Genomic DNA, 23,374 nt, shown 5'->3' with positions numbered 1-23,374 from the left:
GCCTTGAGTGGCATTACTGTTTAGTAAATCAAAGCCTAAACATAGACGTGTGCTCCAGCAGGCTCAGAGTCACTTATCGGGATATTTCCTCTACTGAGGCAAGTCTGGTCTTGGGTTGCTTGTGTTCTGGTAGGTCCTGGCCTGGCATTTTGGGCTGGATTGTTCCAATTGGAGCAGGGTCAAGACTGATTTGCATATGGTTGGGTCCAACCAATTGCCTGAAATGCTACCTGTGCGATTGCCAGTAGGTAGAGTTATTGCAAGCACTCCTCCCATCAACTATTGTGTGTTGATTAGGGTTAGGTTGGTGGCAGGGTAAGAGGGATAACATTAGTTTTAGCATTCGGATTAGGGTTTGGGTCAGAGTTTGTGAAGTGATAGGCAAAGGGTTAGGCCTGACCAAGGTGAGGGTTGGATTAGTTTAAGTTGAAGGTGGTGACTGAAGTCAAGGTTAGGTTCAGATTGAAGTTGACGGTCAGGGCCATATTAGTAATAAGGAAAGGGTAGATGTTAAGGTAAAGGCTCGTGTCCGAGTGAGAGCTGGAGACAAGGTAGAAGTTAGGTACAATGTATTGCTAATGTTAGGTATATGTAAGAGACTAAGGGACAGATGTGTCAGGCTTTCTTGCAGTCGCAAACAGTCCAATTTTCAGAATTGGCCCATTTGCGACAGCAAAAAAGCATTTTGGTATGTATCAAACCCAAATGGCAATGGCAATTTGGGCTTGCGCCCGATTACCGACTTGGTATTTGGAGGGGGGGGGGGAGTCCATTCCGAATACCGAATTGCAAAGGCATGTATTAATGTTTTGCAACTGCATTCTCAAACGGTAAGGGGTCCCCAAGGGACCTGTTCCCCTTTGTAACTGTAAACAAAAATGTTTCTTTAATAGGAGGCAGTGGTCCACAGTGGGTCACAGTTCAGAAATAGCAATTCCTAATGTTGATACATCTCGCCCGTAAGGTTCTGATTTAAAGTTCGGCGTCCAGGTTACTCCATCACAAATGTGATGGATATCCCAGCCGCAATATTACAAGTTCATTATATCCAATGGCACTTCGTTTACGGCGGACGGGATATCCATCACTTTTGTGACGGAGTAGCCCGTTTGCCAAACTCTAAATCATGCCCGAAGTAAGGGTTATGGTCAAGTTATATTTTAGATTAAGTGTTTGATTATGGGTATTATTGGGATTAGGTACATTATTTAGATAAGGTAAGAAAGAGTTTAGAGTAACAAAGCTGACTGCAAACAAATGTGAGAGTGAAAGTTAGAGTTTGGTTTACAGGTATTGAAAAATATTTTACAAAATGAAGCATAAAACCATTACATAAAAATTGGAGACTCTAAAATCAAAATAGAAAGAGTTTCAATTAAAATATTTTCAAACAAATAGATTGACAGAAATGTTCCTTTAGTTTTCCTATTACGTTTTATTTTCTAAATATAGAATACAATACAATATACAAAAATACATAATGTATATCAGCTGATCAAAGAATACAAGTAGGAAACCAGTTAATTAAAAAGTAAGTGTACATCCCGTTGGAGAAATAATAGAGAAATTAAAATAAAATATCAATATAATCTCACAAATACTACACATTAACTGGACCCCTAACGTAACACCCATCACACTAGGCATCCACCACCAGGCATAAAATACACACTGAACAAAGAAGACCACATTTTATGGACATTTTGGTCTCAATTGGTCTCAAAGTCATTCTCCCAGAATGGAAGGACTCATCCAAACTCTCCTCCCATACCTGGTGAGAATGAGTTCAATTCAGCAGAGGGGCAATTAACTCCCTAAACTCACACATAAGGACTCCACCGATAAATAGTGATAATACCTGTCTCATACTGAAGAATATATGTCTTTACTACACATGCTTTACGTCGCATCACATTACAACACAGTCGTTACAATGACGCGTTGTTACATTTCTAACCATTACATCGCAAGTCGTTACAACGACTTGCTGTAGGGGGCCTGCTGGACTTAGGAATAGTATAATTTACTATTCCTACTCCAGTTTGTGCAACAGCAGGGAAGGTGTTGGATTGTAAATCCGACACTTTCTGCCCTTATATGTAATAGTTTGCGATGTAACAACGTGGTCGTTGTAACAACGGCGTTGTAATGGCATGCGATGTAAAGCATGCAATGTAAACGCTGTTTCCCCAAACTGAAAACTTTATTTTAAACATGTCCTTAACCTAACTAAACTAAAGTGAAATAAACAAAAGCATAAGCAGCAGTTGCCACTCCCACCTTCCCCTCCCTCTACCCAACCCTCCCCTCGGCATCCACTCCCCCTTCACTCCCTACCCAACTCCCCCTGCAAAACCAGTCTAACTCCAACATAACTTTCTTCTCCCTTTTTCTTCTTTCTCTTTCCCTCTCCTTTTATCTCTATCTCTCTCCTTCACTACTCATCATGCTACCAACCAGGTTACCCCACATACTTTCCTCACTTTGCAACTTAAATCTCCCACCATACGAACATCAGATAGTTTTACTTCTCTCTCACACATATACAATTCTGTACAGCCCCTCCAATGCTATATGAAGTTCTTTCATTATGTATTATACTGTTGCATCCATATGACCTGCTGGTACCCCACCAGGAACTGACTTTTCTGTATGTCTTTTCAGTTGTACTGTTTTGCTCATCAAAAATCCTAATAAAAACTTCTTTGAAATAAAAACAATAAAATAACAATATTTTAATTTTTTTTATTGTTATTATGAATTTCTGTTTGTGTAGTGTTATCACAATATTTCAAAGTGAATCAACACCAAAATAACAACAAAATATAACTTTCTTCGGTCTTAGCAGCAAACTTTTACTGGTGTGGTGGTTCCAGTCATATGATTTTTACATTCTCCATTTCCAAGGTTTAAATGAGGTTTATCAAATATTCCAAACAATAGGTCAAGCTATTTATTCACATTCTTGACATCACAAACACTTCATATTTCTTCTCATGAATTGTAGTTCATTAGCTTGCAACAAGATTAATGTCTTCTCCCTAACCCAGGGCTACAGCCCTGATATCCTATTTTTAACAGAAAACTGGTTACACGAGGGTTCTCAACCTGATGTAGTCCAGGCTGTTCTCCCTCATTATTACATTGTTAGGCCAGACTGAGCAATCAAAGGTGGTGGAGGTATCGCCATCATTCTTAAAGTTAGTTTAAATGGCGTTTTCTCCCCTTCCATCCTCCTGGATTGTGAAAGTCTCTCTTTTGCAATCCCTTTTAATGCCACTTCCACCTTTGCTGGAACATTACTGTATAGGCCTCCTGGTCCTACTGCTCACTTTCTTAATATACTCTCAGAGGCAGTGGCTCACGTGGCCTTAAATAAATCTAATTTTACTCTGTTAGGAGATTTTAACATCCATGCTGAGGACAACACAGTTGGGGCCGCTAACTGTCTCTGGCAAGACCTCCCCTGCTTTCAACTTGAATAAAGGATTAAGGGCCCCACCCATGTGAAAGGTAATACAATTGATCTGGTGTTTATCAAGACACCCAGACTCCAGGTTCAGCAACCCATCCCTTTCGTTTGGTCAGATCATTATTTGATCCTCATCACTTTACACCTTTCTTCTAGACCTTATGTCCCTCCTCGGCCTTTAACACAGAATCGTTGCTGGTCTAAATTAGATAAAACACTCTGGAATGACATTCTTTGCAATACTAAACCTGACCTGGGAGACTCCATTACCAAGCCCAACTACAGGTTTCTTAATTGGACTAAAAACCCGTTAGACACTGACCTCCCCATAAAGACGCATAAGAGCCCCCAGAAATTGAACAGTCACCATGGTTTTCCCCAAACCTGTTAATACTGAAGAAGCATTGTAAGCAATTGGAAAAAAAATGGAGGAGGCACTATGAGGAAGGAGGTAGGCTAGAATACCGGGAAGCAATTAGGCTCTAGCATTCGGAGATTAGAACTGTGTAGACCAGCTACTATTCTACGAAAATAGAAAATACTTCGACCTCATCCAAGGAGATCTTCTTAGTTCTCAAATCCCTAATGGAGGTCAAATCTGACTGCCCATCCCTAGAACCTTCAACTGCCTGCTGTAATTAGTTAGCATTGTTTATCTCAAAAAAGATCTCAGACATTTATTATTCTTTTTCAGGTAGTACAAAGGAAGCGATGCTCCCCGCAGCCCCCTGCAACCCATCCCACAAAATGCTGGACTCTTGACCTTTCTGTCGATCTCCTACAATCAACTCGTGACCTTACTGAGTCAAGTAAAGTCAGGATCCCCTCTTCTTCCAGCCCCCTTCATATTTTGGCACAAGACACAGAGATCATCCACCATGTTTATTGAACCTGTCACTATCTTCTGGCATAGTTCCCCAACCATGGAAACATGCAGTGGTCAAACAACTGCTGACATTTTTTTTGTCTTGACCTTACTTGCCTTGGAGATTATAGACCTATGTCTCTGTTACCAGGCATATCTAATCTTCTGGAGAAACATGTCAGTCACCATCTTTCCCTGTTTCTAGAATCTAACAATCTTCTTCACTACACCCAAACGAGTTTCAGACCAGTACATAGCACTGAGACTGCTCTGTTAGCTGTGACTGAAGACCTCAGACAACTTATTGACCAAGGTGGCTCAGTGGCAGTTATTCTTTTGGACCTCAGTGCAGCCTTCGACACAGTGGATCATTCAATACTTGCAGAGAGGGCTCATTGAGGTTGGGATAGGTAGTTGTGTATTAAAATGACTTGGTTCCTTCCTTGGAAATAGAACCTTCCAGGTACGGGACCAAGTATGTTTCTCTCATATTCTGTCCATGAAGTATGGAGTTACTCAAGATCCACACTAAACACCACTCTGTTTAACCTTTACCTGAGTCCTCTCACAGGGTTACTCCAGTCATTTGGCCTGACATACATCAATGATACACAATTAGTTGCATCTTTTTCTTCTGAATTGGGCCATAACTGTAATCAACATGTTCCCTGCCTTAAAGAGGTGGCGAACTGGATGGCAAATTGCTTCCTCAAACTGAACAGGGACAAGACAGAGTGGGCCCCTCCCCTGGCTAGAATGCTTAGGATCTGCTCCTACCCCGAAAAACCGAATAAAGAGTCTGGGCATTTGGTTAGATGACAGGCTTACAATGGAAGCTCAAGTAAACTTGCTAGCAGCAAAATGCTTTGGGATTCTAAGACTTTTAAGGAAAGTATTGGATCTCCTACCCTCCTTGGCACAGAGACTCGCCATTTAGGCTTTGATCATATCTTGGTTGGATTATGGGAATTTCCTTTAATAAGGGCCCCCATGCTATATTAAGAAGATGCTACAGACTATTCAAGATGCTGCTGCTCATCTCCGTAAAATCCCAAGGCACCGCTCTGCAAGGAGGACCCTGGCCTCCTGACATTGGCTACCCATAGAGCAAGGTGTTCAATTTAAATTCCTGTGCATCATCTACAAGGCTTTTCACAGTAAGGGGCCTCAAATTCTTCATGCCTTTGTTAAACCTTACAAACCTAGTAGATTTTAAAGGTCCACAAGATCCAAAATCTGTAGATCTTGATGGGGTGACCGTTCTTTCAAACTTCTGGCACCCAGACTCTGGAACTCCCTGCCTCTTTCACTGCACCACTCTGAATCTGAACCTGCCTTCAGGAAGGCTCTTAAGACATGGCTTTTCTATAAACTTTCCCTGCTCAGTTCCTAGATGGGCAAAGTACTGGTCTAATTCAGTGCTGGGAGGCCCCCGGGTAGTCATGCGCTGTACAAATAGACTAGATTAAATTAGACTGGATATGTATCATCTCCTCCAAATTCCATACTCTGTCTCGCCACCACCTCCCTCCTGTGTATCATAGTATCTTATCATGATATAGGTGATAGATGTGTGTACTTCCCAAGTGTCGTGCAATTTGGTGGGTAAGAGCATATCCTGTATGTAGGAACTTCAGACACTTAGATCCTTGTCTAATATTTCATCCCTGCACACCTGCTTGATTCAGGTCTCTACTGACTATGATCATTCCCCAATATCCCTTATCCACCCTTCTACTTTTGGGAAGTTCTCCAATTATCCAGTGCATTGCTACTTTACATCTAATCAAAAGCATTGTGAATTAGGTTGCCCATTTCCTCATTTTAACTTTGGTTCTGATTTTCGATTTACTAAATCAATATGGATTTAGGGTAATTGTAATCTGTTGCCCCGTGGTTTTACTATATCTATCAGCCAGACCCTCTCAATAGTCTTGAATCATTGGACGTTATTCGGTCTTATCAAGGAATGTGGCTTCTCTTGATCCACATTTGGGCCTTCACACATGTTGCTCTGATCAGTCTTACCTAAAATAACTGAGATCACAGATGTATGTTGTACCATACTGAATTGTATGAAGTGGAATCTTGAATTACTTGTGGTTTTCCCTACGTGTGATAGGGCTTTACTCCTGTGCCACTGTATTAATACTCTGCCACAGTCTGTTTACCATTAGTGTTTCACTGGAAGAATCCATTTAAAGTGTCTTGCTTTATTGCTGGGTATAGTTTAGGGATCATCCCTTTCAATGTCTCTATTTGTATTTATCTGTCTGCATGCCTTCAGCAGTACTATGGTGTGTCTATCATCGCTAATTTTATTATATCCCAGGTGTCAGGATGCATGAGGACCACTACTTTGAACCTCTTAAACACATACATCTTCAGGAGCAGAAGAGAATAGTAGGGTTCACAGACCTTGAATGCCGCCTGAAAAAAGGCCTTGTGTCTCTAATGAACTCACTACGCTAAACACATAACTAAAGACAAAAAAGCCTACTTGCCCTTTGGAGTCACAGGAATCTCACTAGACTGGCAAATGGTGACAGCCATTTTGAATGCCTAGAGTATAAGTTCCTTATGGTCCATAGCGTCCATGCTAGACAAGCTCGCAATCAGTTTGGAAGTTGACGAAAGATAGGACTGGAGTCAGAGAAATAATCTAGCGCAACACTTCTGGTAAAGTAAACTGGCTTTGCCCTTTATTTCAGGAGTCATTCATTAGAGATTGTAAATTTTTATATTGCACTTGTTTGTTCTCACAATGAGTCATCCATTAAGTATTACATATCATATGTATATTTTAAATGCTGTTCTTATCTTGTGTACTTTATTTGCTTTGGAAACATTGCATAATAAGGAATTTTGACTGACTGACTGAAAAAAAGAATTTTGACTGACTGATTGAGTCAAGTCAAGTCAGCTTTATTCGGTTTTCATTTGACACTTTAAAAACCATAAAAGCACAGTTTAAATCATCCTTTAAAACGTATTCAATAATCATAAAACAGTTAATTTTAAGCACCAATACAAATGATTGCTCTAATTCTTAACAATTATAGACTAAAATTTATAGAACTATTTACAGGATAAAAACAAAGTTATTACAGCCAGAAAAATTGTTATTACGCATAGGCCTCAAAGTACAGTCTTATATAGGACATTATTCAAAAGTGCTTTCTGTGTCTAATAGAGCTTTTCAAAAATTGTGCAATATTTCTCGTAACACAATCTGAGTCCATATACTGCAAAGCGAGGTAAGCTGGGCGGCCATTGTCTTAACCCCCATAATTTCAAAATAGGTAAAATCCACTTTTTCCTATGCTCTTTGTAAAACTTACAGAATAATAAAACATGCATTGAAGTTTGGAGTAATGCTGATTCGCAGGGGCAATTGGATAGCATTTTTGCCCAATCATTCATTATCGGAAAGCTTACCAAGCGATGGAATATGTCCAATCTAAGGCGAATCAGTACAAATCTATCGTACCCACTTGATGTAAATGTTAGGTATGGTTGGATGCCGGATGTCGACCGCATCATTTAATTTCTTTGCACCATATTCTTTTGTGCCTCGGAGGCTAATCTAATCTCCTCCATATGGGTCATACATAACTTTTAAAAAGTTTTTCTTGGGATTGATCCAATCGATGTGGGTTTTTTATAGAACTGTGGTAGGCCGATGCACGTCAGAAAATCTTTTATATATTTGAACCACCCAATCTTTGGTACTTTTTCTAGCTTAAGGCTGTCACTTAATAAATTCCGATTAAAAATTGTTTTTGGGGAGGTCAAAATCCGGTGCCATAATAGTACCGGTTGGATTTTTAATATATCAGTAATGTAAGGTAACCCTAGCTCATTGTGGCTAATGTACGTTTAGGTGCCTTGTGGAACTGCCAGTAAATATCTGTTGTGTTTTCCACTTTCTGAATGTCGTCTACATTGCAGTATCCCCAAACCCCTGCCCCATAGGTCGCTGTACTAACTGACATAGCTTGATAAATTTGAAGCATCTCTACTGGGGCTCTCTTACCTAATTTGTGTAAAAAAATCACTAGGGCCACTGTTGTTCTCATAAAAAGCAATTTTCTTGCTTTAATCACTTGATGCCATGTGTTCTTATTGTCAATTAAGATGCCTAGGTAGGGATAGGTGATTGTGGACTCCACTTTTTTATTCTCTATGAAGAGGTCCTTCTGCTTCATTATACCAGCCCCACAGCTCATTATGAAAGTTTTAGAAGTGTTTTTTGTTAGACCTAGACCCTTCATAAACTCGTTGTAACTCTCTATTGTGCGCTGTAAACCCAATGGTGTCTGTGCCATAATTACAGGGTCGTCCGCGTAGAGTAGGGCGGGTATGGGGCGCTTCTGCATTTCTGGTAAGTCCCGGCACCCTTTCAACATGGCTTGTTCCAACTCATTCGTATACAATGTAAATAGGAAGGGTGCCAGGACACAGCCCTGTCTAACCCCCTCTCTACTTGGAACGACTCTGTACACTCTCCATTTCCACCTTGTCGAACCCGAGCTTTTGCATTTTTATAGAGTTCTCTTAAAAAATTAATTATGGGAGTCTCGACCCCCATTGCCTCTAAAATACTCCACAATTTGGCATGGCATACGCAGTCAAATGCGGCAGAGAGATCAACAAAGACTAGGTACAATTTCCCCCTTCTTGCCTTTGTATATTAACCAATTAGAATTGTTAGGTTAAGGCACTGTTCAATTGTACCTAGCCATTCCTTGAACCCAAATTGGAGATCTGATAAGACGTTGTTATCCTCTGCCCATTGCTGAAGTCGATTCAGAACTATATGGCCTGCCACTTTACCCATCGAATCCAGCAATGCGATAGGATGATAACAAGCCGGATTCTGTTGGTCGCCCTTCTTAATAATCGGTACCATGATGGACTCCGACCGCGATTCTATCAAACCTTCTACGCAACACGCTTCTAACACTCTCGTTAATAGGGGGCTCCGTAGTTCCATGTTATACTTAAAGATGTCCACTGGGACTCCATCCGGCCCCAGAGCTTTTCCTCCTTTACTAGTCTTTAGAGCGCTTTCTACCTCCGCTAGGGTAATATCTATATCTATTGGAAAAACTGTTGACTGGGGTCTAGGGCTAAGACTTGTAGTCCCTGCTACTTTTTTGTTCTTCTCATTAGCTTGGCCAAAGATCTTCGAGAAATGTTCCACCCAATGTCTTTCATCTATTGCTATGTCTATGGTGGGGTGTCTTCCGTTACTAAAAATGGGGATTTTACTACTCGCCAAAATGCAGTGTTATCTTTATTGATACTTGCTGTGTATAAGTCAGCCCAGATCTCTTTTCTTATTTCTCCTTTCCTTGATTTCACTGCCTGATTGTATGCCTTTCTGAGTCGTGCGATCTCGAGTTTATCCCTTTCCTTTTTGTGTAACGCACATTTTAGCTCTGTATAGGCTTTTGTGCAGTTTTTATTAAACCACCCTTTGTTCTTCCCATTTCTCTGTTTAGCTCGTACTTCCAGTGTTTCTCTAATTGTTTTGTTATTTCTGTATAGATTATTAACACTTCCTTATATGAGGTGGAGGGGTCTAAACACTTCATAATGGGGTTAAGAGATTTTTTGACTACTATTTTAGTAAACTCCTGCGGGTCCACTTTCGCCCATTTTAGGGAGTAGCCATTTATTCTGTCGATTATTAGGTTTTGTGGGCCATATAATTTCTTGTTATTTGCTCTAGGAGTTATTGTAGGGAAGGATAGGGATACACTCATCGGGATACGATCGCTGATAGCATTGTCATGTGTTTTATAGCTCAATTTGCGAGATGCATACCTATTTGATATTATTATGAAGTCTATTATTGAGCTCAAACCTCTCCCATTAAAGGTTTGTGAAAATGGAATTGGTGAAGAACACATTACATTTGCAAAGCCCATTTCCAAGACAAAAAGGATCTCATTTAAAGTGTCTCCGTATGCGGTATGATGGAAATGCGGTAGGTTACAATTTTCCTCATCCACCAAACCACATGTTAGGTTATTGTTAGTCGTACATAGTGTTGTATTAAAATTCCCCACCCATATAAATAGAGCATTCCATGTACTGCTATTCTGGATGTTCTGTAAATAATTTCTAAGTTGTTTCAGGACATCTTTCAATAAATCCTTCTGTATGTTATTGTAGAAGTTTATCAGCATGAGCATATTTTGATGATCCATTTCCAGGGTTATTATTTGGTAACTGGGTTCTATTTTTACTGGGGTTATTTTATTTATCATCACCAAATTTGAGACATATGTACTTAAGCCACCCTTTGGTCGCCCGGATATAGAGCTTAAGGCTGTCACTTAATAAATTCCGATTAAAAATTGTTTTTGGGGAGGTCCAAATCCGGTGCCATAATAGTACCGGTTGGATTTTTAATATATCAGTAATGTAAGGTAACCCTAGCTCATTGTGGCTAATGTACGTTTAGGTGCCTTGTGGAACTGCCAGTAAATATCTGTTGTGTTTTCCACTTTCTGAATGTCGTCTACATTGCAGTATCCCCAAACCCCTGCCCCATAGGTCGCTGTACTAACTGACATAGCTTGATAAATTTGAAGCATCTCTACTGGGGCTCTCTTACCTAATTTGTGTAAAAAAATCACTAGGGCCACTGTTGTTCTCATAAAAAGCAATTTTCTTGCTTTAATCACTTGATGCCATGTGTTCTTATTGTCAATTAAGATGCCTAGGTAGGGATAGGTGATTGTGGACTCCACTTTTTTATTCTCTATGAAGAGGTCCTTCTGCTTCATTATACCAGCCCCACAGCTCATTATGAAAGTTTTAGAAGTGTTTTTTGTTAGACCTAGACCCTTCATAAACTCGTTGTAACTCTCTATTGTGCGCTGTAAACCCAATGGTGTCTGTGCCATAATTACAGGGTTGTCCGCGTAGAGTAGGGCGGGTATGGGGCGCTTCTGCATTTCTGGTAAGTCCCGGCACCCTTTCAACATGGCTTGTTCCAACTCATTCGTATACAATGTAAATAGGAAGGGTGCCAGGACACAGCCCTGTCTAACCCCCTCTCTACTTGGAACGACTCTGTACACTCTCCATTTCCACCTTGTCGAACCCGAGCTTTTGCATTTTTATAGAGTTCTCTTAAAAAATTAATTATGGGAGTCTCGACCCCCATTGCCTCTAAAATACTCCACAATTTGGCATGGCATACGCAGTCAAATGCGGCAGAGAGATCAACAAAGACTAGGTACAATTTCCCCCTTCTTGCCTTTGTATATTAACCAATTAGAATTGTTAGGTTAAGGCACTGTTCAATTGTACCTAGCCATTCCTTGAACCCAAATTGGAGATCTGATAAGACGTTGTTATCCTCTGCCCATTGCTGAAGTCGATTCAGAACTATATGGCCTGCCACTTTACCCATCGAATCCAGCAATGCGATAGGATGATAACAAGCCGGATTCTGTTGGTCGCCCTTCTTAATAATCGGTACCATGATGGACTCCGACCGCGATTCTATCAATCCTTCTGCGCAACACGCTTCTAACACTCTCGTTAATAGGGGGCTCCGTAGTTCCATGTTATACTTAAAGATGTCCACTGGGACTCCATCCGGCCCCAGAGCTTTTCCTCCTTTACTAGTCTTTAGAGCGCTTTCTACCTCCGCTAGGGTAATATCTATATCTATTGGAAAAACTGTTGACTGGGGTCTAGGGCTAAGACTTGTAGTCCCTGCTACTTTTTTGTTCTTCTCATTAGCTTGGCCAAAGATCTTCGAGAAATGTTCCACCCAATGTCTTTCATCTATTGCTATGTCTATGGTGGGGTGTCTTCCGTTACTAAAAATGGGGATTTTACTACTCGCCAAAATGCAGTGTTATCTTTATTGATACTTGCTGTGTATAAGTCAGCCCAGATCTCTTTTCTTATTTCTCCTTTCCTTGATTTCACTGCCTGATTGTATGCCTTTCTGAGTCGTGCGATCTCGAGTTTATCCCTTTCCTTTTTGTGTAACGCACATTTTAGCTCTGTATAGGCTTTTGTGCAGTTTTTATTAAACCACCCTTTGTTCTTCCCATTTCTCTGTTTAGCTCGTACTTCCAGTGTTTCTCTAATTGTTTTGTTATTTCTGTATAGATTATTAACACTTCCTTATATGAGGTGGAGGGGTCTAAACACTTCATAATGGGGTTAAGAGATTTTTTGACTACTATTTTAGTAAACTCCTGCGGGTCCACTTTCGCCCATTTTAGGGAGTAGCCATTTATTCTGTCGATTATTAGGTTTTGTGGGCCATATAATTTCTTGTTATTTGCTCTAGGAGTTATTGTAGGGAAGGATAGGGATACACTCATCGGGATACGATCGCTGATAGCATTGTCATGTGTTTTATAGCTCAATTTGCGAGATGCATACCTATTTGATATTATTATGAAGTCTATTATTGAGCTCAAACCTCTCCCATTAAAGGTTTGTGAAAATGGAATTGGTGAAGAACACATTACATTTGCAAAGCCCATTTCCAAGACAAAAAGGATCTCATTTAAAGTGTCTCCGTATGCGGTATGATGGAAATGCGGTAGGTTACAATTTTCCTCATCCACCAAACCACATGTTAGGTTATTGTTAGTCGTACATAGTGTTGTATTAAAATTCCCCACCCATATAAATAGAGCATTCCATGTACTGCTATTCTGGATGTTCTGTAAATAATTTCTAAGTTGTTTCAGGACATCTTTCAATAAATCCTTCTGTATGTTATTGTAGAAGTTTATCAGCATGAGCATATTTTGATGATCCATTTCCAGGGTTATTATTTGGTAACTGGGTTCTATTTTTACTGGGGTTATTTTATTTATCATCACCAAATTTGAGACATATGTACTTAAGCCACCCTTTGGGCGCCCGGATATAGAGGGTATGGCTGGTATATGATAGGTCTTATAGCCTTCGATGTGGATTTCCTCTATGGCCCATGTCTCTTGAAGGGAGAAGATGTTAAATTCCTTCACAAAATCGTACCATAGGTGATTGGTTAGTTTAGAGCGTAGGCCCGCTATATTCCAATATAATATCGTGAGACTATTCTCTTTAGCTATTGGCTCGCTTTGGATGTCAGGTAAGGGGGAATTAGCTTTATGGATGGATGGACTCGTTATCAAATTTGTTCCCTGATCTAACACTAGGCTATAGTTATTAATAAGACCTGTGCTAGTGGGGCTGTTATCTGAGGCTATCTTCTATATTTCTGTCATGTTATGGCCTCCGCGTGTGTTCTAATCAACGCTTGGTTTGGGTTTAGAATTTGATGAACGAGTTGTGATTTGGAAGAACAAAAAATAACCACTTTCTTTTGCTTTATTTCCTGTGGGTGGTCCAGTCAGTCTATCTCATCCAGAGAGGGGAGCAATGCAAACCGATTTTCCACTGGAATGTTATATGTGCATACATATTTCTGGCCTCATCGTTTCTGCCCCTATCTCCTCTTCCCTGAATGGCTGGCGGTTGATAAAAGAAACCCAGCGGTAGTATGTTAATATCTCCCCTCATTGTTAAATAGTTTCCTGCCTTCCATAAAATATTTTCCACCAACAGAGGGGTTTTAAACATCAGGACCACACAATCTCCGTGTAGCGTTTTCCTACCTTTCCCCACCCACTGGACCCTACGCGCCATCTTGAACTCCATGAAAAGCTGTTCCGTGTACCCCACCTTCAAGCTTAGCCAATGTAATGACTTATTTCTTAATGTTTCCCAGGTTTCCTTTTCTGCAAATCTCAGCCTGGGTACGTTTGCTAATACAACCGTATATGGGGTGACTGCTGGTGGTAGATCTAAATATGGTTGTTCCGTTGGGGATTCTTTTAGTGCTTTGGAATATAATCTAGATGTTAATGGCACAGTAGGTTGATTAATAGTAGTCTTATTAGCACCCTGTTCTAAGGTCGTGGTTTCTCTCCTTACCCTGGTTGCTTCGACACTTGCATGCTGACCCATAATATTTTGTGCGGAAGTATGTAGAGCGGCCGGTAAGATAGCTGATCTACGTGGTGAGTGGGGGATACTCTGACTTGATTTTCCAGCCTCTCTCTTCAAATGTTGATTACCAGTTATATTAGTGCCCCTACATGTTTTGTGATTTCCCTTGCCCCCCTGACTGGGAGCGGTGCCTGTGTTATTAGTGGTCCCTTCCCCGGTTATATAATTTGTCAGACATGTTTCTATCTGAACTACTCTTTCTCTCAAGTTATCTAGTGAGTCCCGCACAAAGATATCTAACCTTTTAACTAGCAAAATTAAGTTTTTTAGATCATTCCCCCTTGAGTCTGTCTTTTTAGTTGGGTCTTCTGTGGTATTCACAATGCCTTTCCTCGGACCCGTTGTTTTTTCCCTGCTCAACCAACTGTGGGGTACTTGGCACTATTTTCTTGGACGTTTTTGTACCCTCCGCTATTCCCCCACTCCCTTTGTTCGAGATATCAGATGCGGTCGGGTTTTTTTGCCGCTTCTGCGGAGGTTGTGTAAATGAGTCAGGGTCACTAAGTATTATTTCATTAGTCATATTCTGGATGCACCCGTTCTGGGATGCTATGACATTTGGACACCCCCCTGGCATACCAGACAGCCCTGCGGAAGTACTATCTGATTCAGTATTGGTGCATGATGTGCCAGATACTATTGACTCCTCTACAGTAGATATTTGTTTTTCTGTCGCCCCCATAGCTCCAGTGAGGTAGCTCAATAGAGATTGTTGTGTTTGTTGTGTATCGCCCGGAATTTATTTCCCCGCCGAGGGCTACGCGCTAACCGCCTTTCTTTTCTCCATCCTTATACCAAGTTTATATACTGCAGTTAGTCGCTTATCTCAATCCCTCCTGACAACAAGGGGAAGTGACGAAGAGATGATCGTACCTAATATGGTTTCGGGTTATTCGGTTAGCCTCTCGTTCTATCAATTATGCATACACAGAATCAAGGTTGTAATTCGTAACCCCCCTTCCTCAATGCAACAGGGCTTTGTAATATGCAGCGCTACTGTTACTGCCACAGAGTCTTATATGTGATAGTCAATTGTAGGCATAGGCTTGGCCACTTACAGCTTCTCTGACAGTCTCATATGTCCAAGTCACAGGGCCAAGAGATGGGGCACAGCCCAGTCTCGGACATCCAATACGTTTACAACATTTTACATTGCATGTTTGCTTTCTTAAGGTGTCATCTACTTGGATTGTGAACTTATATTGAACGTATTTGTTTACACGCAAAGTCATCTATTATGGATTGCAAATTCTATATCGAAATATGCATTGATCTTCAAGAGACGATAATGAGAACCCCGTATGTGTATATTCTTCTTAGAGGACATGGTATTAAGGTATTGCTTAAGATAAGCATGATTGTTGATTGTTTAAACAAACGATATCATATTATTGAATGCTGCTCACGTCACTGTTTATCACCCAGTCAGTTTAAAATACTTAAATCCACACAAAGTTATTGCATAACGTTCAATGTAGTTATCTTTAGTACGTTACTCATGATAGCTTTTCTTTGTATATATCATATATTTTCTAATTATGTTTCAGCTCTAGAAAAACATTGAATTTGATTTGACTATAGATAGTTGGCAACAAAGAGAGTGTCAAAAGGCATATCACATGCAGTAATAGACATTAGGTGTCAGAGTCAGTGCAACACCAATACTAAAAGCAGTGGCGGCCGGCACAGGTTAAGAGCAGTGGGGTGGGGGGGCAGAAGTCTACAGTCTACGGGAGAGGCAAAATTAAATTAAAAAAGATAAATAAAACCACTTACCTTGAGCTCACCGCATCGCCGACTGTGCGATGCGGTGAGCTCAAGGTAAGTGGTTTTATTTATCTTTTAATTTAATTTTACCCCGCCTGTCAACTGTCGGCTTCCCCCCACCCTGCCCCGCTCCACCGCTCTTACCTGTGCCAGCCACCACTGACTAAAAGTCTTTTGTTGTCTTTAGATATCAATGCTCTATCTGTGCAGATCAAGCCCAGCTGTGCAACCATGCAGTATGTCTCTGTTGTTTTCTCTTGTCCCATTCCCTCTTTGTGGGCCTGCTTTTAACCTACATATTGTCGGTGTGTTCAGAGAAGGTTAGAAGCACACATCGCTCCCACTGGATCTGGTTTGCATGATAGTGCATCTTTATTCCAGGTCACTGTGTTGCAGTGGAAAAACGCATGTGGCGATGGCAACAGTTACTAGTGAAGGACTCTGGTCTAGCTCTGTGCAGGAATGCAGACATAGGCGACTCTTCAGGCGCACATCCTCTCTTTTGAAAAAAGAATGTTTTTATTGGAATTTTGCATTTATAAACAACAAAGCAAGATAATAGAAGCATAATGCCAAGTTACGCAGATACAGGCAAATAGGAAAGACACCAAGACATAAAATACACGTCATTCATTACACTCAGTAGAACATGAACTGGGATGGGTCCGGAGTCAGGTACAGTGTGAAAAGGGTGGATAACAATGTGTGGGGAACATGACAGGTCGGTCATGACGTATTCGAGTTGCGCGGTAAGGTAGAGTGGTTTGTTCAATGGGCTGTGAAAATGTGCATCCTAGGACAGGAGGATGTAGGGGGTGCTATGACCGGGGGTAAATTGAGGGTGCAAAAGTACTAAGGCAGTGGTTCCCAAACTTTTGACTCCTGAGGACCCCCATTGAGTCACCACTGAAAGCCGGGGACCCCCAAGCAATTTGTAGGATTTACATTTCAAACATTAAAACAGTAATTAAAAATAAATAAAAACGTGTGCACACAAAACAAATACTCGAATTACTAAGGATTTCAGGGGCATATTTACAAGTCCCTATCGCCATGGGAACGTTACTTTTAGCGATGTTCCTGTGGCAATAGGGGCTTCGCCTCATTTACAAGGCAGCGTTAAGCCACTTATTGTGGCTTAAGCTGCCTTGTAAATAAGGACCCCTTTCACGCAATGCTTAGCGTGAAAAAGGTGGGCAGTGGGAGTTACAGTGGGCGTTCACTCCAACACCCATTGATTTTGACGCTGCCCTCTATTTACAAGGTCAGCTTAAATAGGAGACAGCACCCAAATTAAGACTATGAAAAACCTGGTCTTAACTTTGCGAAATGAGGAGAAATGCCTTATTTCTCCTCGTTTTTACTTTTTCCTTTGATTGTTTATGTTCAGGAAGGTGACCCTTCCTGCAAATAAACAATCTTTAATAAAAATGACGTTTTGTAACTTCCATGTGTGCTGCATTAGGCAGCACACATAGATGGGACAAAACAGCATTGCAAAATTGTTAATGTGCAGGAAGTGGGAACATAGCAGCATCAGGATAACGATAGACTGGAAATAAACATGTGTTGCTAAATTTTAACATGCAGTTTGCCAGCAGCTCTTTGATGACCGTTTATAGGACACTGCTAGATTACGATTGTCCCTTATGAATTGCACAGTGACGAAAGAATCTCTGTGACCTATGCACATAAAATACTGTTTTTTAAAATGCATTGTACACGTTCTTTGCAGTAGGCATATTAACTCTGTGTCACATTAGATAAGTCACAGCTGCCACTGGACAAAACTCTCATCTCTCTCCAGCAGGTACATTAATCACTGGCATTTTCTTGACACTTTTATAGTTGCTCATAAACTGCTAATTTCACAAAGAACTTTGCAGTGCTTTTAAAATTGCTGGCAGAGGACCCCCTGGGAATGTGCCACGGACCCTTGGGGGTCCTCGGACCCCAGTTTGGGAAACACTGGACTAAGGGATAGTTGGCATTATAGAGCCTCCAATAAGAATGTCGGGAAGTGGGGTCAAGTAGGGAATCCATTTGGGGATGTAAGATGTACAAACTGTGACAGCAGCGTGTCCCATTCAAGGGCTATGGGACATCTGTGGATGTGGCATGCCTCCTCATAGCAGACAGTCGTACCCTCCGCAGTTCTCCATTTACGCACTGTGCCCTGCCATGCCGCCAAAGGTGCGGCAGTAAGGGGCCTTCCATTGCAATGTAAGTGTTTTCTTGGCCAGCAGCAGGCCAAGGCTCACAAAAGGTGCAGATGACGTGTCTTTTTATGGACTTAAAGATACCAAGGGCGTAAGCTTCCCAAGTGTGTAATCTGGCTCGCACCTTCTCTTACCAGCCTTGGGAGATGTTGGTGGTCCTGGAGTGGAAGTACTCTCCCTTTGTCTTCCGCTCTTTCTTCTGCACTGCATATATTGCAACCGACTGTCAGCCTCTCTTTTATCACTTCTTTCTCACTTGGCAGCCTAGCTCACCTAGCAATGGGCTTGTGTCTCTCCTGCCATGAAAGTGAACCTGCTGTAGCACCCAGTCAATGTCTCTCATCATCTCCCTGCCAATAACCTGCTCGCCACGTCTGCCTGGTCCACACACTTGCTTGACCCCATCGACAGAGATACTCCATCACCGCCACTAGGCCCAGCCATCGTCTCTTTTCTTTCGCTAGTCCTCAGGGGCCTCCTGTTCTCATTCAGTGTGGGAAGTCTAGTCTGCCTCTCCCTCCACTCTTCTCAGGCGCAGGTGCTCAGCCTACACCCCTAGTTCACGGCCTCACGGCTGTTCAGTGACCATACTTCTCTCTTCTCAGAGGCTACTTCCAAGAAGATCGCCCTGAACATTCTATAGCAGCAGAGTGATATCTCTGCCAGGACCCATAGTCGTGCCCCTGCCGCCGAATCAGCAGCACATTAATTCTTTCTTACTGTTCATTTCGTGGGCTCATAGCTAGGTGGCAACTAAACTGGAGAAAAATCCATGGCGGGAGCTCATCCAACTTATTACATGTAGGCCTGGGCGGAGTTCGCTGACTTTCGCTAGCCTATGCAGAACTCCGCAAAGTGACTAAAAAACATTGCCGTGCTACGCGGAGTTCCGCAAGCAGTGAAGTGTGTTTGGTTATGCCGTTCGCGTTGATTTTCAGCGCTGGGTGTTTGTCCTGTGCTGTAAAATCAGCGCAAACGCCACCATGCGCAACGCAGGAGGGCACTACTTCTTTTCTGCCTCTCGAGTAGATTTTATACTCGAACAGCAGCTTTCTCAACATGAAAGGAAGTTTTCTCAACGTGAGCGATTGTGATTATCCCACCGCACGTGTTGAGAAATCTCACCGGGAGGTGGATTTCCCACGCTTGCGCTCGCCTTACCAACTTGATGTTGGTGAACGAGATAAAAATTCTATTCAGCTATGCGGAGCAGAGTTTTTCGGAACTCCACGTTCTCCGTGGAGCACGGATTGTGGAAAACCCCACCAACTCCACGAACGGAGCGGAGTTCACCACCCAGGCCTAATTATTTGACTAAGTAATTTGATTTATAGACTCCCTTTAAGCTATAACAAGATTGATACAAAAGAAATGGAACCGAAGCACACAAGTAAGTCACAACAATTATCATCAACAATGATGCATCAGCAGTAAATTAAGCAAAATGTCTTTTATTGATCTTCATATTTTCTTATCCAAGTCTCCATATTACATAAAATACATCTCCAAAAGGCAGCTGGCACGTGTTTCGTGCTTGCTATCTTATCATTGTCCAAGAGAATTGCTGGGACTTACTCGTGTGCTTCGGTACCATTTCTTTTGTAAACTTTACTGTTATGGAACTTTGCTCCAGGAAAAACTTTCAACCGAGGCGGCAGGTTAACGGTACCAAGGGAGCACCATCATAAGGACAGCCATTATCCTTTCATGACTTCATATCCTCTCACTTTGACCATGTTTCGGATGTGCAAACCCTATAGCATAAGCCATCGTATTATTTTGAATATAACAAGAGCCAACTTTTTCAATGAAATTGTTTCATTTGAAAAAAAGTTTTCTCCATCATTATTCAATGCACATATTACACTAAATGTTCAGTGATGAAATGACAATAGATCCAAATTGAATATGATTGATATCTTTCACAACCAAGCTACAATAAGTTCAAAAACATATGTAGGATTAAAAGATGAGTTAAGAGTTTGCTTAAAATATATAGATTATTGATCGCAAAACAACCTCAAAAGAGTTTTCCCACCACGTGCATCAGTGTTTCAGCCAGCAAATATTAACCGAGCACCCTCATAATGATGCCCCAGAGGGAAGACGCCCATTTCATTTCAAGCACATTTCAAGCAAAGTGGTCTCTCCTAATACTTGTACAGGTATCAACAACACAAAAGTGTTAACCTTACACCTATCCATATATATCTGATTTGACTGTTTAGAATAGATGGGGTCGTATGAGCCTAACAAAGCAGGGAAATCTTGATGTGTCATAGAACATTTTGCCAGCAACTTGTTCAATGGTGGTCATGTGTCGTCTCTCTTTGAATAATGTTCTCTGAATTTGAATATGTATCTTCCAGTCACCAATATGCCAGAGGTAGCAGAAGTGATATCAAACACCCTTTGACCTGGGGCATTGTCATGGGGGTGGGAGGGGGTGAGGGGTCGAGGGGGGTGTTACGTCCCCCCATATAAATATATTTCCTGATAAATAGTTGGGTATCGGTGCTTTCAGGTGGGTATTATGAGTTGTCAGTTGGATTTCACCAGGAATTTTTACATACACACAGAAAAAACACACAAAAACCCTCTCCCTCTCTGTTTTGAAAGTCCTCAAAATATTGGCTATTTTACAATTCTATTGTGTTTTCTCTCTTAGTACTCCTACCAAACTGCTTTCCTCGCCCTTTCCACTGCCCCTTAGGCTCCTCTCTTGCACACTGCTCGTCATATAATGTATTTAAACATTATATGTCAGCCTGATTGTCGGAAAATCTGAAACTCACACTTCCCAAAATTGCACTGATCAAGCTATGACCGTGCCATTGACTCCACAATGTATCAGAAACAAGAGAAAAAGGGGACCAGAGAGCTGATTAAGGTCCAGTGTCCATGCTCCCTATAACAATATATAAACCCAAAAAAGGGGACACTGTTCCTATGGCCAGGCGCTAAATGTCACCCAGGCACAAAGAGAAGAAAAGAGAGAGAAGAGTGAAAAGAAATCCTAGGTGAAGGACCCACTCAGCTAATGGAAGACCACTCTTTGTCCTCTAATACCCTCACACACCCCGAAGGATGTCATGCTTCATCATCGGGCAGTGCTCCTCGTAGGGCCGGCGCTGCAATTCCCTACGGGCCGGCAGTTGCATGGATGTGGTAGGCCATTAGGGGCCATTACCAGGGAAGAACCCTCGCAGGCAGCCCATGCCTCTAGTTTGTGGAGCGACCATCTCAGTATCATCCAGTATTGATCAGGAGCGGCTATTACCATTATGCTGTAACCACAGTGAGGGTATACAGGTTTATGCCCTGATCTACTTGGAGGGTATTTTTATTCCCAATGTTTCACGTGCACCTTCACTTTAGTTCTGGTCCTGAAGAAGCGCACACGACCGTTATGGCAACAGAAGCGCGAAACATGTCGACCTATGACCTAAGACACCTGGGCATAGTGTGCCTACAGGGGAATGTTTTATTAAGCAGTTAGACTCTGCTAAGGGTACATCTGTTCTACATTGGCTGCATGATTATCCCTTTCTTAACCTTTTACACAATTGCACGCACACTTTTTTCACCCTCCACAGAGGACCCACTCACCATACACCTGCATGCAACATCCGGCAGTCCTCAAAAGATCTCCGAAAAAGTTACCCTTCGGGGGGCCCGTAGGGAATTGCAGCGCCGGCCCTACGAGGAGCACTGCCCGATGATGAAGCATGACATCCTTCGGGGTGTGTGAGGGCATTAGAGGACAAAGAGTGGTCTTCCATTAGCTGAGTGGGTCCTTCACCTAGGATTTCTTTTCACTCTTCTCTCTCTTTTCTTCTCTTTGGGCCTGGGTGACATTTCGCGCCTGGCCGTAGGAACAGTGTCCCCTTTTTTGGGTTTATTGACTCCACAATGACATCACAGCTTTGAACTCTTGTGTTAGCCCCACAACAGACTCCTATTTGCTGCTGGTGAGCTTGGGGAGGAGAAGGAGTTGGCTGATGTTATGATCTTTAAGACCAGAGGTAGCAACTGAAGTGAAAGAAATACAACAGGTACGAATGGGAAAGCATAGGGAAGAAACTGCTAGCATTGGCGAACCTTGATCGAAGTTCATGAATTGGTAGACAACCGACTAACAAAATCCCCTTAATTCTATTTTTGAAATTTGTTCATTCTTGTACAAATATAATGCTGCTACTTACAATCTCCACCCAAAGAGACATATAGCAAGAATGTTATTATTTAATTTTTTTAGAGTTTTATATAACGCAAACTAGACCCGACGGTATTTGAGCGCTTTACATGAGCACCAGTTGTGTTACAGACGGACACATTAATTTTTTGTTAGGCACGGGGATATTAAGTGATTTGCCCAGATTCACAGGAAGTTGAGCGTCCCTGACGAAACTCAAACCTGGTTCATCAGCTTCGAGGTTGAATGCTCTAGACGTTAGGCCACATTCTCTCCCCAAATAGGGGAGAGGATGAAATAGGGGAATGGATTGAAATGCACTCTGATAAATTCAATAAGTCAATTTCCTTCCCTGAGAATAATCCCCTATTTACCTTTCTTTTCATCTATTCCTCAGATTCTTAACATGGAAGATGACCAGAACTGGTATAAAGCCGAGCTGATGGGATATGAAGGGTTCATTCCAAAAAACTACATCAAAGTCAAGCCACACCCGTAAGTGACACAAAAAATAGAGGCCCAGTTTTACTTAATTCCTTGTTTTTAATCAAAGCAGATGTTTCTTTTTGTATCTAATTTTAATTATTACTTTCACTCACTAGAATTTATGTGAGGCGGGATTGTTAAAGCAGGGCGCTCCGGCTCTTCTACAAGTTGCAGAAAAATCGGATGGCGTTTTCCACAGGGTTAAATTGCTTTAGGACAAGTGGGGTATCTACAGGAGGTGAAGTGGGAATTTCTTTTAAGCTACATGAAGTAGGTGTTCACAGCCAGAAGAAAGATAATGAGTTGCCTCTACGTTCCTTTGA

At 41.7% G+C, this 23,374-nt stretch overlaps 1 protein-coding gene across 2 annotated transcripts in view; it reads left to right on the top strand.

Moving 5' to 3' along the window:
• Positions 1-23,374, top strand: part of GRAP (GRB2 related adaptor protein) — a 720,202-nt gene that overhangs the window by 336,828 nt on the left and 360,000 nt on the right. For both annotated transcript variants that reach the window (XM_085628995.1, XM_085628996.1), the window contains exon 2: positions 22,963-23,060. In XM_085628995.1, the coding sequence (XP_085485121.1) occupies positions 22,963-23,060 (98 nt within the window). The remainder of the gene's footprint in view (positions 1-22,962; positions 23,061-23,374) is intronic.

Source organism: Triturus cristatus, chromosome 10, assembly GCF_964204655.1.
Source record: "Triturus cristatus chromosome 10, aTriCri1.1, whole genome shotgun sequence".
NCBI classification, from domain to species: Eukaryota; Metazoa; Chordata; class Amphibia; order Caudata; family Salamandridae; genus Triturus; species Triturus cristatus.
The sequence above is the reverse complement of the archived record's forward strand: the minus strand, read 5'-3'. Positions and strand labels throughout refer to the sequence as shown.